A 16,273-nucleotide genomic window follows, 5' to 3' on the forward strand; every position below is an offset into this window, starting at 1 on the left:
TCTCTTTTTGATTATTTACATGTTAATTACATGTTATTTACATACTCTGTAAATTTTCAACTTTTCCAGTGCACGACTCTTGACTTAACCTAATTGGAAATAAATCCTGTGCCCTTCTGTTGCTAAATGATACATGTAGGTCTTTCAATATTTTTTTTCTTTTTCTTTTTCTTCCAAAAGGTATTTATGGTAATTTGCCTGAAACGGAAAAGCCATACTGTTTGAGTTTTAATAAATAATATAGAGTAAAGGATGCCATATCTTGAAAAATGTGTAGTCACATATTTTGAAGAGTTAGGTATTGGAGTTAATTATGTATCACGTTCACGAATAGATACACTAGTCTTGTCTGCAATTTACTGATTATGAGGAACATGTAGTTGAGGTATATATACTAACAGTGTTATTATTTTGGTAATAATATTATAGTTATATAATAATTCGTTGTAAATGATGATCATAATTATTATGATCTTAATTCATACCCTCTTTTATTCTGTTTGTAGGACACTGAAATGGTTTAACGTATTGACCTTACTTCACATATTCAGCGTCAAACCTTGTCAGTGTAAACAAGTGCAGTTTGGCTATATTCAAACAACATTTATTCACATGGACCACAATACTGCGAATCATAATTTCCAGATTTGTACCGTCTGAGTCAGCAAAAGCTTACACCAAACATGTACTGACAGAACAAAACAATTTTCAATGCATGGTCATTGCAGTCATCCTGCCCTTTACACTGATCATGTGCATCAGATCAAAATGATAGCAATTGTTGTCTTATTGGCTATAATTTGCACGAGAAATCATATGGTCAATGTCAATAAGTATCAGCTGCATTATCCAGATATATTACATAATTATAATTATAATTTTTTATAATTATATATATTGTCCAGATATATTTGTGATGTCACAAGACTGTGCAGTTGAAGCAGTCTCTCTTGGCTGTTTAGCATAGTGTACTGTAATGTGTCATTTAAGGTAATTCCTCTGAAATAAAAGTGACAATAGATTTTTGTTCAAGCTTTGTCCACTGAATATTTGTCATATGAAAACTTCAATTTTGAAATAAAAAAGGGGGTGCCCATGCTCATTAAGGAGCAGTGAGGCATTGAAAATGCCTCATTTTGGCATTATTTAATGCTTATTATAAAAACGCATTCCCAGTAATTGTAAAATCTTTGTGAGCCCAGACTCATAAGAAAACGCATTAAACTACAGTCAATACATTGTGTCGGACACAAATAAACATTTTAAGTTTGATTCAGACAGAAAGCTAAATCCTTGATTAAAAATTTGAACCAAATTTCTTGACGTGGTTACCGACTGCAAAATAGAAAAGACCACAGTGTATCTGCTATTTTTCTTATTTATTCAATTTTCAGCCCTAGAAATTAGGTCAGTCTTTCCTCACGCGAAGTTCATGATTAATTGATTACAACGACTGGAAAAAAAATTGGGGTGCCCGTGCTCGTTGGTGAGCTACAGCCATTTTTCAACTGAAAGAGCTCAATATCAAGGCAAATCCGTCATGTTTTCAATATGCGCGTACACGAGCGTACGCTAATGACGCCATAAATTATGTGCAGTAAGGATGCGCAATGCAAATGTGAGGAATCACCTTAAGCTGTACAAATCGAATACGAAATTTTGATAACAGACACCCAATTGATAATCTAAAACTGGAGAAATACATTTAGGAGAATGTGCATTTAAGGTATCAACATTGTCATCTAAGGAACTCAACTGAGATCTTTCCTCGTGAAATGATATTGACATACCGTAAATCTTCGAATAAGCGCCCGGGGCGCTTATTTCAAATTTAGGAGAAGACGGGGGACGCTTATTCGAGGGGGGCGCTTAATCGAGGGGAGGGGGGGGGGCTCTCGTGTTCACATGTATTAATTATCAATGTCGATTCCTTCCTCATCCTCATCGATGTCAACGACGTGAAATTCATCGACTGCATCTTCTTCATCAGACTGTGTCAGTCCCTCAAAAGGGTCTTCTCTCTCTTGGGGAACTACGTGATTTAATCCCTTCAGCCGGTCTAGGCCTGCTGCGCAAGGTTGGCTTGGCGTTAGGCAATGAATTTGAGCATCTTCACTGTCATCTGTTGTAACGGTCAGTGCACAGTGCTTGAAGGAGTCGATCACAAGTTGCTTGTCAAGGCTATCCCAAGCTGCCAGAATCCAGTCCACTATCATCTCTCTTGGGGGACCCCTCATATTGCCATTTGCTGTGAACTCGTGAATGCCGTCCGCCATCCAGTCGTCGTATTTTTCTCTGACGTACTTCTTGAAGGGTTTGTTCCATGAGACATCCGGTGCCTGTATGTATTTGGTGCAGCCACCAGGAATAATGACGGTATCAACCCTGCTGATCCGCAACTCCTCCCTGACCGTGTCAGCTAAATGACGACGAAACGCATCCCAACCCAACAAGCGCTGTCTAGTAAATGACAATCTGCCCAACACATTTTGAACCCAGGATTTGGTCAGCTCTTCATTCATCCAAACATTTGCTGATGACGCGATGTAACACCTTCCTGTCTATTTATCATTAAGGCGTTTTACTTCGCGCTTAGCACGAGCAAAAACTATCATCGATTTCAGTTTGGTTCCATCGGCTTTTACGGTAAGGTAAATTGATATTCGGACCTTTTCGTGCCCTGTGGTCTTCATTCCGGTTGTTTGTGCTCTTGTTCTGTCAACAGTTGTGTCTGACCACAGGTAGCCCAAGCTCCTTTGGGGACCGTCAACATGACATTGCGTAACAGCGTTATTATAAGAGTTTATATGGGAATATGTTCTGCCACAGGGGTCTCATCCATTGTCACGATATCACTGTCTTGATAACCATGTTTCATTTTAGGCCTCCCTACATTCAAAATATAAGATATAAGCTTGTCGATGAGATTGGATCTTCTTGTGCTTTTGTGATCTTTCTTCTAAGGGTTAAACCATTCCTAGCCATAAACTTCGCAAGCCAACCGTGACTGGCATTGAAGTCCTTACGCTCGCCGCCATTGGCACTTTTTTCTTCACGCATTGACTTCGCTTTCGCCATAATTAACTTTCTTGAGACTCTTCTTCTTTCGTAAATCCACTCAAGTAATTGTTCCTCAAGATCTTCATCGAAGGGTTTACGACCCACGTGTTTTCTTAAGTTGTAGTTCACGCTTTTCCTTCTGAGCCCGCCACTTTCGAATTCACTTTGGGGCGACTTTAAATTTAGAAGCTGCATGGCGATTACCATATTTCTCAGCAAACTGGACCGCTTTCATCTTCAATGGCAAGGAGTATTACTTGTTTTTCTTTACCTTGCGAGAGGTGACTAACGAGTTCTGATCCTCCATGTTCGCAACATGTGAGCTTTCGCAGCTGACATGTAAATTTTATCTTGTCGGCACGGTATTTGTTCACGTTGTCAAATGAAATAAGAGACCCAAAATTTCCAGTGTTGTCGTAGCTGAATGCCAGAACGATGGCTTGAGGAAGCTCTGCTGTTTTAACTTGGCAAAACCGATATAGCATTAAATTTTCGACCGTCATCCGCGGACATCGCGTTTATAAAGCTGGATGGACACCATGGTGAAGTACTTATTTGCAGTAAAGATAGCAGGGAAGAAGCCAGGAAGTATGATGACAACGCGATCGGAACATACAAAGTCAGCCACGTGCGTGGTACTGAAAGTATGCAGCTTGTTAGCCATGTATCAATAGAACTGTCCTTCATCATTCGCTGTTTACTCCAAGCGCAGCCAAGTAACTGTATAACTGTTCAAGTGACTGGTCCTCGTAAACTAGAGAATGGCCTTGTTGTCCCTGGACAATTTACAGCCTACACCAAGAGTATGGCAATTGGGAAACGATTGAAAGAACAGGTTTTGCATGTGAAGGATCTATGCAAATATAAGGATCTAGAAATTGTAGGATGCAGCTTAGAAGAAAAGAAACTGATTTCCTGTATTGTAAAGATGTAGTTAAAATTACTAATGACTGAATAAAAAAGGCTGGACGAGAGTGATTAAACACGACGAAAGCTATACATTCTTTGTTGTCTCATTGCTCGTCCACAAAATGAGGGGAGGGGAGGGGAGGGGGGCGCTTATTTTAAATTTGGCCAATAGCAGGGGCGCTTATTCGAAGGGGGCGCTTATTCGAGGTGGGGGGGGGGGGGGCGCTTATTTGAAGATTTACGGTAACCAAGAAATGTTAAGTGTATGTTTTGTTCTGACTTCCACATATGGATGTGACTATAAAATGGCGAATGGGTCTGCAATGCAGCCAATAAGCATGTCTAAATGGCTGATAACTGGAGGTCAGGAAAACGAAAAAATTCTTTTGGTATCATACTGATTTTTAGCTTCATTGCATGGATCACAGGCGAAAGGAACAACAGCACCGTAACAAAATATTTCACTCACTTCCACCACTCCCCTGTTCTTTCATCCATTTCTTCACCCCGTTTCACTCCTGCCAATTTTTCTCACGCAACACACATTCTGTATCACTTTTAGTTACTTTTATTTACATTATATATCTATTAATTTGTTTTGCAATGTTCAGGAAAGCCAAGACATTGTTAATTAAACGTCATCGTTTTTGCATGCATTGCGTGCCTTTTATTATTCGAAAGATGCATAATCCACAGAGACGGATTATGCAACTGCTGTTTTATGCTGGGACAAATGATTCGTCTTGACGTATAATTGTAGTTAAGTATACTGTAATTTGTCGTTATTGTAGCGTTAACTAGAAACAAATGGTAAACTCTCCCTACCCCACCTTACTGATAGGACGGGTAGAATGACAATTCAGGGACTGGATTATGTTAAACGATAGTGACGGGGTCAATTTGCATATCATATTTATATCTCTTCTCTTCAGTTCTTACCATGTTGTGACCGAGAGTAAAGAAAACGCTGCGATGTGTCTTCCTCCTAAAATAGTAAGTTTGTTCCGTCTGCATGGTGGATGTCTCTGATCTTGCCCCATGCTTTTGGCCTCAGAAATATTCTCTCTCCTTCGAAAAGGCTGTATATCATTCACTTTCAAGGGCGCTTCAAAAATAAAGGACCGACTGACTCTGTCTGCAAGCATTTCTGTTCAGTTGAACACTGCGTAGCCTGCGCAGCACGCGTTCTTTACGAATAAGACTCTTTTCTCTGCTCTCGTTTCAGTTTCGTGCGCTCCTCAAAAGTGGGAGTGTTTGCTAGATGCATGCTGAACAGTGCTATATAGAAAAGTCATGGCAGGGTTTGCAGTTAAAATTTAAGTTACTGGCATTTAGCAAACATTTTCGCTCGTCCACACTTTTCCCGAAAAATAGCAGAACCCTAGAATCACTATTGTCTGGATTTCCTTTTCAACACAACACCCCGCCTAGAAACCAAAATGATATATATATTTTTTATCAAAAAACAAAAAGCAAAAGAGGTTATCCTTTCGACACTAAACAAATAACACTCAGTCTTTTTAGTTCCGAAGGGTGCACTCTTTATGGTGATTCCACTGAATTGCACTGCGCATCCTCTACGCACGATTTTCGTTTGATTGCGCAATTTTCGTGTAATTGCGCCATTTTCCTGTCGTTGCGCGCGCACGCACAAGCACGTGCACATACACAGAATTCAAAGATTCCCTACAAGCTCGATATCAAAATAAATGTTCGAACAGCACAAAATATGTAGCTATGGGGGACTAGGAATTCACCGGTTGATCTTGGACTTGTTGCGGCTAAAAGCGAAAGCTAAGCGCGTACACTTTTTGCCTTAAGGTTATCTGTAGCCTCTGGCATGCTTCGATATAGTTAAGGGGGTATGGTACCCTAAAATATCGCGATGTTCATGAAAAATTCAATTTCTTGGAAATACAAGACTTAAGACCCTTGAGGACTTGTCAAAAACATTTTGAAACGATCTTGCCGAATTTCCTTCCAGATGAGTGTGAAATTTAAGGAAAGTACACAGTGGTATAAGTTTTTTCACGTGGCAACGGCCATAGCAACGACTGTTTACTATAAGAACGTGACCAAAAATATAGATTATTTTTAACTTATATGAACGAAAGTAGTTAGAAGAAACTTCTAAGACATGCACAACTCGATTGGTATAATTATTTGTGAAAAGCTTTGCCTCAAATTGCCATCACAGGCTCATTCATTTCCCTTATGACAAGGAATATTTCCCACAACTGCGGTAACGTTTTACGAAATAGGACAACCACTGCACCCCCTCCCCCGAGATCCAATCTGCACCCCCCCCCCCACTATTTGTGGCTCGTTAAATGCTTAATACTTCGTGTAAGAAACTTAAAGTGCATTTTTCTCAAAAGTTTACTTTTGTACCTACTGACTTCGCGCCAACATTTCTACTTTGCAAGGTTTTTAAGTAGAGTTTCTGAAACTTGGGCTCATCTAAGACCAATAGTTTCGTGATGATATGAGCCAAAAACATCGTAACATTTTAAGGTCTGTCACGTGACATGAGATGATTTGTCCACTGGGTGTGGTAAAAAAGAAGGTTATTTCCAAATAAAGCTGTAAAAAGCACTGAAAATAAGAGTTAACTGTCAAAACTTAGGTTCATATCACAGAACAAAACAGAAACGTACATGATATGCTTATTTGACAGTCAATTCTTGTTTTGTAAAAGAGCAGGAAGTGTTGGCGTCAATACTATAAAACACTCTTCAATAGGCTGTGGCTGGTTTCTACAGCAACCATTTTGAGTAAAACTCTAGAAATTTAATTTCTCTTCTTGAGTGCAATAGCACACAATTGATCTTTCTTCACCATATTTAAACAAACTTTTTGGTCCATATTGAGGGTACCATAAGACCTTAAGCCGTTATCTCTATCCTACCAGAGGGTTTCAGTATAAATGTTAAAAAACCGTTTTTTCTTTTATTTGACAAAATTTAAGTCAGGCAGTTTTCCTTAAAGTTTACAGAAGAAAGCTTAATATATGTAGTTTACGATGAAAATACAAGTTAAGCGATTTTTTTCTTTTAGGAAGTGTCAGGAGCCGGTAAGGCGTGAAAAGAAAGAAAAGAAAGAAAAAGAAAAATCTCAAGAGGCCGAGTTATTTAGAAAAAGCGTATTTTCAAATAAAATTAATAAACCAGGAAGGCGTCATAATCGCTTAAATAGGCGAAACCGCCAGGGGAAATTTTCGCGGCAAACGCTCATCTCGGAGCTCGTGATTCATGCTATTTGGTATTGTTTATATCGCGCATTTGTTCTTTTGCCTTTGGCTATTTTGCCCGTTTTAGTGTCTTTCTCTTCAGTGCGACAGCGAGATAGAAAACGTGAAGCAATGCGATACTTTTCGCGGGAAATTGTGATCCATTGTCATTGACGCTAGATGTCCCGTTGTTCCATTGGTTTGCGGTTTCATAAGGCGAGATAATCTCCTGTCGTGGCTCGAGTTGTTTACGAATGTTTACGAGTTAAAATCTCGCATTTGATTTTGGGAGGAATACATCCACTTCCAGCGAATTTACAGGGAGGGTATGCGGATTTTCGTGAAATATAAATTTCGCCAGAACATTCCAGGGATAATGAGAAACCAAAGTGTTCAGGAAATTTGGATATTCAACATATTTTTCCTGTAGCTTCCATATACGCAACACGTCTCCCATATTTTTTAGCTACTCCAACTTTAGATGCGGACATCTACACAACCGATCAGAATATCGAAAAAGCCCGACACACTTTTGTTGATTAAGGCCTTGTGAACAAGACTGTGCAGCCATTTCGCTCGAGTGGCAGCATCCGATAGCCGATAAATTCAATAAAAGAACCCTCGGTCGTTTCACGCCTTACCGGCTCCTAAAAAAAAAAAATCGCTTAACTTGTATTTTCATCGTAAACTACATATATTAAGCTTTCTTCTGATATATAGTTTGTTGGGGTTTAATTGAAACTGGCGCGCGTACGAATTTTTTTCCCGAAGGATACCCGCTAAGGTGGGAAGTAACCTTAATGCGACACGTATATGTACGAACTAAGTTTCCAACTTGTGACATTCTGAAACAAACAAGTATATAAAAGCATCACGAGTCTGAAAATAGTAAAAATTTAACAATTCAAAAACTGACTGTGTTCTGAGGCTAAAATACCCGTCTTCCGTGATCAAGGCTGTGATCCATTTTGCCTCAGGTTATATAGGGTTTTTGCCTTGACCCTTACTTCTTAGTATTAGATTTTATCTAGTTGTTTGGGACCAGTTTTAACGCGCCTAGTGTCAATCCTCAACTGTTAGCTTGTGCGTACCTCCCTGTATTGTGAACAAAGACTGTTTTTCGGCTCTGAATTAATGTTAACTTATTCGCTGTCAAACTACTCTATTTTTATTTTAAGGTGGCCAGACATGAGGGGTCATGTTGCAGGGACATGTTGCAGTGACAAAAACGTGTGTAGTATACACTGAGGCGACATGTAGCAGGGATGCGTAGCGTGGACATTTAGCAGGGACAAAATCACAACATTTGCACACACATGAAAATGTTGCGGGAACATGTCCCAGGGATGTGTTGCAGCGACATGTCCCCTCGTGTGAACTAACTGACCGCATGGTGCATGGTTTTGGTAATGCCCAGCATGCTTTGAGGCATTGCATCGTTGAAGTAAAATGGCGGCCATGAAAGTAGAATCGGTTGAGGATGATTCTCCAGCTAAAAATCCTGAAGACAGCGGTCATATCTCTTGGAATAAAAGCCAGACACGTATGCTGATTGCTCATTAACCGCGCCGCCATGGGCCGAGCGCGGTTCATAATCTACCCGTGGGTTTATTATTAGTAACCGCGCGGCCATGGGCCGAGCGCGGTTCATGGTTTACCCGTGGTTTTTTTTTTTTTAACCGCGCGGCCATAAGCCGAGCGCGGTTCATGATTTAACCGTGTTTTTTTTTTCTTTTTAACCGCGCGGCCATGGGCCGAGCGCGGTTCATGGTTTACCCGTGGTTTTTTAACCGCGCGGCCATGGGCCGAGCGCGGTTCATGGTTTACCCGTGGTTTTTTTTTTTTTAACCGCGCGGCCATGGGCCGAGCGCGGTTCATGGTTTACCCGTGGTTTTTTTTTTCGACTTCGGTGCGAGCAGACCCAAGCTTCCACTCGGCCAAATTTTGAGTCACGCAACCTGTGATGTTTACTCGCCAAAAGCTGTTGAAACAATAAATCTCATCTTTCGCGGGAATAAATTAAAAACCCAGCGCTCGTCAAAAATTATATTTTTTCACCAGAAATTTAGCTCGGAACATGTACATATTTATATTTGTTTGAATCGTCGATGAAATGACCTTTTCCGGATATTTTTTCCTTCGGGGTTAACCGAAACCTCAGATTACAAAATCACGCCGAACCCACATGTTGCAAAAAAATCTCTTCAAAACCCTGACTTCGAAGCGATATAACACTTCAGCGTTAATAGCTACCACACATCGGCAGGCGGTAAATCTATTCCTTAACAATCCAGCTTTATCGTGTTAAAATTTCAGCGAAATCGAACAAAACCAGAATTAATTAGAATTTTTTTGTTACCTTACTTCCCAGACTTGTCCTAACAAAGGAAGCAACGGTCGCCCATAGCAACCGAAAAACACCAACATAACAAAGGCGACGTTTCGGCCAAAAAACTCCACAATTATCGCCTGAGAGTTTAAACTTGAATGGGAACATCTTTTTCGAACCTTTTTCAACTGATTTAGACGAAAGACTGGCCTCGGCGGGCTACAAAAACGACAAAGAGAAAAAACAGAACAAGACAGCAGAACAAGCCGATAATATTTCATCGCGTGGCTTTCGACACGAAAACGAAAATACAGCTTACTTCTGGATAAATTCAGCCTTAGAAGCCAGCAACCGGTCCCAAATTACTTTCTGTATCCTTACAAATGTCCTGATTTCCATCTCCGAAAGATTTTGCCCCAATTTTGAGCAAATAAACATTTCGCCGCCGGCGACCGCCATTACGGTGGCTTGCATACTAAATTAGCTAACTTAACAAAATTCTCCCGAGGGGGGGGGGGGTACGACAAATTTGGTGAGAATCAAAAGTAACGCCAATTTTCTGTCACGTTTTCAATCTGTGGTCACTGAAGTGACCAAAATCGATACATCGGTCGGGATAGGGTTTTTTTATGACTTGTGTGACTACTTTGCTAGCCCTTTACTCGTGGAAAACACCAATTAAATTTAATCATGACTTTTAAGAAAGAAAGCTGTTGTTAATAGTGTTATTATTGTGTCGTTGATATCGTTCATGCCCATACATATCCCGAAGAAAGTTCTAGATTAAGACCATTAAGTCATCGGAGATTTGTCAATGGCTACCACTGATGGTGCAATAATACAGTTTGTGTTGATCAAGTGATGTGATGTCTACAGTAAGAAAAGAATCATCAATGACTGCTTTGGAATGTGCACTGCGTTCCGACGGTAGTGCTAAGCGAACAGTTAAATTTTAAAAGCGCGGTTATAAGATCTAACAGATCTTCTTGTTCGCAGTTTTGTCTGCGACCAGACCCAAGCTTCCACTCGGCCAAATTTTGAGTCACGCAACCTGTGATGTTTACTTGCCAAAAGCTGTTGAAACATTAATAAATCTCATCTCCGATACTGACTTTCGCGGGAAAAAATTAAAAACCCAGCGTTCGTCAAAAATTATATTTTTTCACCAGAAATTTAGCTCGGAACATATACATATTTATATTCCTTTGAATCGTCGATGAAATGACCTTTTCCGGATATTTTTTCCTTCGGGGTCAACAAAAACCTCCGATTACGAAATCACGCCGAACCCATACGTTGCAAAAAAATCTCTTCAAAACCCTGACTTCGAAGCGATATATCACTTAAGCGTTAATAGCTACCACACATTGGCAGGCGGTAAATCTATTCCTTAACAATCCAGCTTTATCGTGTTAAAATTTCAGCGAAATCGAACAAAACCAGAATTAATCAGAATTTTTTTTGGTGACCTCACTCCCCAGACTTGACCTAACAAAGGAAGCCACGGTCGCCCATAGCAACCGAAAAACACCAACATAACAAAGCCGACGTTTCGGCCAAAAAACTCCAGAATTATCGCCTGAGAGTTTAAACTTGAATGGGAACATCTTTTTCGAACCTTTTTCAACTGATTTAGACGAAAGACTGGCCTCGGCGGGCTACAATAAAGACCAAGAGAAAAAACAGAACAAGACAGCAGAACAAACCGATAATATTTCATCGCATGGCTTTCGGCACGAAAACGAAAATACAGCTTACTTCGGGATAAATTCAGCCTTAGAAGCCAGCAACTGGTCCCAAATTACTTTCTGTATTCTTACAAATGTCCTGATTTCCATCTCCGAAAGATTTTGCCCCAATTATGAGCAAATAGAGACCTTAAGCAAACACTGGAGGCGGCGAGGTGGACGCCAACCGGACGTAAAATTTCCCGCTCTCGAGCTAATTAACATAATCACGTTGAGTGTTGCCCGCGTCTTCCAACAGTGGCGGCGGCGAGAAAGGTAGGTTTGGCCGCCTCGAGAGACGGTCGCTTTATTTTCCCATTTGTAGCAACTAAAATACACAGAAACTCTTTTATAAAGTTAAAAATGTTTTTTGACACGTCTCTTTGTATTTTTTTTTTGCAAATATTTGATATTTCGTTTGCTTTACAGCGAAAATTTCACTTCACATTGGAGGTGTGAGTGAAGAAGAAAGATGGCAAGCGAAGGAGAGAAAAGCAAAAGAAATGGGTGAGTTTCCTGGATTCACATTGTTCCGAGTGATGTTCACGTCTTGTAGACTTTAAAACTTTAGATTGCAAGTACTTGCTGGTACAAAATGCTATTTTGTTCTTCCAATTTGTCTCTATAACTTTGGAATATTTCCGAAAGGTGAATCGTTAGACAGGACCTGTTTTTAATAAGCTTTTGTTTTCTCTCATCTAGCTCGATCATGAAGTGGACAGAAGCACATGATTTGATCCTAGCGAAAGAAGTCAGAACTTCAGAACCATGGATCTTCAAACCAAGGACTGTAGATCGAGGAAAAGTATGGAATGCCATCACAGATCGTCTGAATGACGAAACCTCCGTGAAGTTTCAGGTGAAGCGGAAAAACGTACAGGAACATTTCAAACTACTACTGGACAAATTCAAGGCGAAACGAAAACATCACAGTCAGGCGAAACTGAGTGGAGTTGACATCGAAGATAGCGAGATGGATATTCTGATGGAAGAAATATCAGAAAAATGGGAGGAGGCAGAGGCCAGTGACCTTGGTTGCACTAGTAAAGAAAAGGCTGATTCAGTCTTCGTAAGGAAAGTAAAGATTTTTCGACGTGTGTAGATCCTCAGCAACAGAAATTCATCCTCGTCTATGATGTCCTCAAAGCATGCAACAGCTAGAAGGTCTCGGACTTCTCGAAAAGTTGCCATTATGCTCGTAAAATCCACGAACAAAGTCAAATTGGACAACTGAAAACGAAAGCAAAACAGCCGTTGCTCGCCGCCGCTTCTACGAAAGCTTAATATTCTAATTTCGCGCCAAGAGGAGGCGGTCTCAACCCAACTCCCGCGCGGCCATCGCCGCCTCCACCTAACCGCCTCAAGTGTTTGCTTAAGGTCTCTATTAAACATTTCGCCGCGGCGACCGCCATTACGGTGGCTTGCATATTAAATTAGCTAACTTAACAAAATCCTCCCGAGCGGGGGATATGACAAATTTGGTGAGAATCAAAAGTAACGCCAATTTTCTGTCACGTTTTCAATCTGTGGTCACTGGAGTGACCAAAATCGTTACATCGGTCGGGATAGGGTTTTTTTATATGACTTGTGTGACTACTTTGCTAGCCCTTTACTCGTGGAAAACACCAATTAAATTTAATCATGACTTTTAAGAAAGAAAGCTGTTGTTAATAGTGTTATTATCGTGTCATTCATATCGCTCATGCCCATACATATCCCGAAGAAAGTTCTACAAAGATTAAGACCATTACGTCATCGGAGATTTGTCAATGGCTACCACTGATGGTGCAATAATACAGTTTGTGTTGATCAAGTGATGTCTACAGTAAGAAAAGAATCATCAATGACTGCTTTGGAATATGCACTGCGTTCCGACGGTAGTGCTAAGCGAACAGTTAAATTTTAAAAGCGCGGTTATAAGATCTAACAGATCTTCTTGTTTTTTTTTTTCGCAGATTTGTCTGCGACCAGACCCAAGCTTCCACTCGGCCAAATTTTGAGTCACGCAACCTGTGATGTTTACTCGCCAAAAGCTGTTGAAACATTAATAAATCTCATCTCCGATACTGACTTTCGCGGGAAAAAATTAAAAACCCAGCGTTCGTCAAAAATTATATTTTTTCACCAGAAATTTAGCTCGAAACATATACATATTTATATTCCTTTGAATCGTCGATGAAATGACCTTTTCCGGATATTTTTTCCTTCGGGGTCAACAAAAACCTCCGATTACGAAATCACGCCGAACCCACACGTTGCAAAAAAATCTCTTCAAAACCCTGACTTCGAAGCGATATAACACTTCAGCGTTAATAGCTACCACACATTGGCAGGCGGTAAATCTATTCCTTAACAATCCAGCTTTATCGTGTTAAAATTTCAGCGAAATCGAACAAAACCAGAATTAATTAGAATTTTTTTGTGACCTCACTCCCCAGACTTGACCTAACAAAGGAAGCAACGGTCGCCCATAGCAACCGAAAAACACCAACATAACAAAGCCGAACGTTTCGGCCAAAAATCTCCAGAATTATCGCCTGAGAGCTTAAACTTGAATGGGAACATCTTTTTCGAACTTTTTTCAACTGATTTAGACGAAAGACTGGCCTCGGCGGGCTACAAGAAAGACCAAGAGAAAAACAGAACAAGACAGCAGAACAAACCGATAATATTTCATCGCATGGCTTTCGGCACGAAAACGAAAATACAGCTTACTTCTGGATAAATTCAGTCTTAGAAGCTAGCAACCGGCCCCAAATTACTTTCTGTATCCTTACAAATGTCCTGATTTCCATCTCCGAAAGATTTTGCCCCAATTTTGAGCAAATAAACATTTCGTCGACCGCGACCGCCATTACGGTGGCTTGCATACTAAATTAGCTAACTTGACAAAATTCTCCCGAGGGGGGGATATGACGAAAAGAGCTGAAAGATGGCCTATAATTGGCTAATGATGAGATCATCCTACTGTCCAAATTTGGTGAGAATCGAAAGTAACGCCAATTTTCTGTCACGTTTTTGATCTGTGGTCACTGGAGTGACCAAAATCGATACATCGGTCGGGATAGAGTTTTATTATTAAATTATATGACTTGTGTGACTACTTTGCTAGCCCTTTACTCGTGGAAAACACCAATTAAATTTAATCATGACTTTTAAGAAAGAAAGCTGTTGTTAATAGTGTTATTATCGTGTCATTCATATCGCTCATGCCCATACATATCCCGAAGAAAGTTCTACAAAGATTAAGACCATTACGTCATCGGAGATTTGTCAATGGCTACCACTGATGGTGCAATACAGTTTGTGTTGATCAAGTGATGTGATGTCTACAGTAAGAAAAGAATCATCAATGACTGCTTTGGAATGTGCACTGCGTTCCGACGGTAGTGTTAAGCAAACAGTTAAATTTTAAAAGCGCGGTTATAAGATCTAACAGATCTTCTTGTTTCAAAGATAATCCAATTCTATGGGACAAGCAACTAAAAGACAATGCTAACAGACAGAAAACTAAAAAGGCAATGGCACCTTAGTTGGCACGATTTGAGAAGGCACAACCAAGAAACCTAGCGGCGGTCAAATATGATCGAGGTGGCACTGCTACTGATGGCTGCCATCTTGTTTTTCCCTGTGCACGATCGCGAGCACAAAGAATTCTGGTCGTTGTTTCTGACTGGGTCAACTTTTGTCGAGGAAAAGGTTGTTGTTATTCATCGTGGTAGATGCAATAATAAAGTGTATTATCGTTTGTCACACGATGTAGTCACTTTAGATGTAGATCGCTGGAAAAAGGCTTGGCAAGCAGAGTTGTGAAAGATCTTATGGAAGATTATCAAGGACTGGGTCATCAGCTTTATGTTGACAACTTTTACACCTCTCCCCAGCGATCTACATCTAAAGTGACTACATCGTGTGACAAACGATAATACACTTTATTATTGGCTCAACTTTTGATTCTGTATCAGGGACATGTTGCATAACCGTACACACGAAGTTTCATGGCATCCTTGCAACATTATGTCCCCACGACGTGTTCCATGAAGTTCAACAAGCTGAACTTTGTGCGGCATTTAGCAGGAACAAACTATCCTCCAAATTGGTGGAACATGTACCTGCAACATTTTTATGTGTGCAAATGTTGTGATTTTCTCCCTGCTACATGTCCCCGCTACACGTTTCTGCCACATGTCGCCTCAGTGTGCATTACACAAGTTTTTTGTCGCTGCAAGAGGGGGATATTGGGGATCTGAACACCGCAATACCGTAAAAAGAATTCGGCAAACACCCCATTATCGCAACACTCCAATAGGTCGGGTCAAAATTCAATGTCATCCCGAAACCACTACTCTTTATGTCAAGTTCAGAGCAAATAACACGGAAATAGCGATTAGGAATTTGTAATTTTCGATTAAGGCAAAATAAGTAACATCCATTGGCGTGTTGGCTAATTATTAACAAAAAATAACTAACCCTTTGTCAACGGGAATCTGGAAAAGGCATTGGAAAACGCTGAAGATAATTTTTAATATCGTCCAAAATGTTAAAAAAAACCGCATCCCGCAGGCTCGGAGAATACTGCAATACCGCAATTCGAAATTATAATTACCAAAATACCACAAGAAAAATTGTCGAACACCGCAATACCGCAAACCCCACTGTCCCCCTCCTGCAACATGTCGCTGCGACATGACCCCTCGTGTCTGGCCACCTTTAATATTTATTACATGTACAAACAAGGTCCGAAACGTCTGGATGCAAAACATAAGTTGAGGCAGCTAGAATGAAGAATGATCGAGACAAGGGCGTCTGTTGGGCAAACAATAATACCGAAATGGAAGCAACATAAGCGAAGATAGCAAACCTTAGTCAGCTTTGAAAATTGCTTTTAGAAATAGGGGAAACTGAATCTCCGCAGAAGTCTTAAAAGTACAATCGGCCGACAGAAAAATAATAGTAATAATAGTAAACAGCTAGATTACATAGACTAAAAAAATTTCTTTTTTTATTAACGAAGGGAAA

The 16,273-nt window shown here is 40.3% G+C and overlaps 2 protein-coding genes across 3 annotated transcripts in view; one reads left to right on the forward strand and one right to left on the reverse strand.

The window, feature by feature from the left end:
- LOC149115640 (uncharacterized) overlaps positions 1-16,273 on the reverse strand; it is a 37,142-nt gene that overhangs the window by 19,404 nt on the left and 1,465 nt on the right. The window lies entirely within an intron of this gene.
- On the forward strand, positions 11,688-13,347 carry LOC149115642 (uncharacterized). Its single transcript, XM_089285923.1, has one exon. It carries the CDS (start codon positions 11,964-11,966, stop codon positions 12,354-12,356), a length of 393 nt encoding a protein of 130 aa, XP_089142049.1. The 5' UTR covers positions 11,688-11,963; the 3' UTR covers positions 12,357-13,347.

The sequence above is a fragment of the Orbicella faveolata genome, unplaced genomic scaffold (genome assembly GCF_042242905.1).
Source record: "Orbicella faveolata isolate gen_17 unplaced genomic scaffold, um_ofav_v1 contig_13, whole genome shotgun sequence".
Lineage (NCBI taxonomy): Eukaryota > Metazoa > Cnidaria > Anthozoa > Scleractinia > Merulinidae > Orbicella > Orbicella faveolata.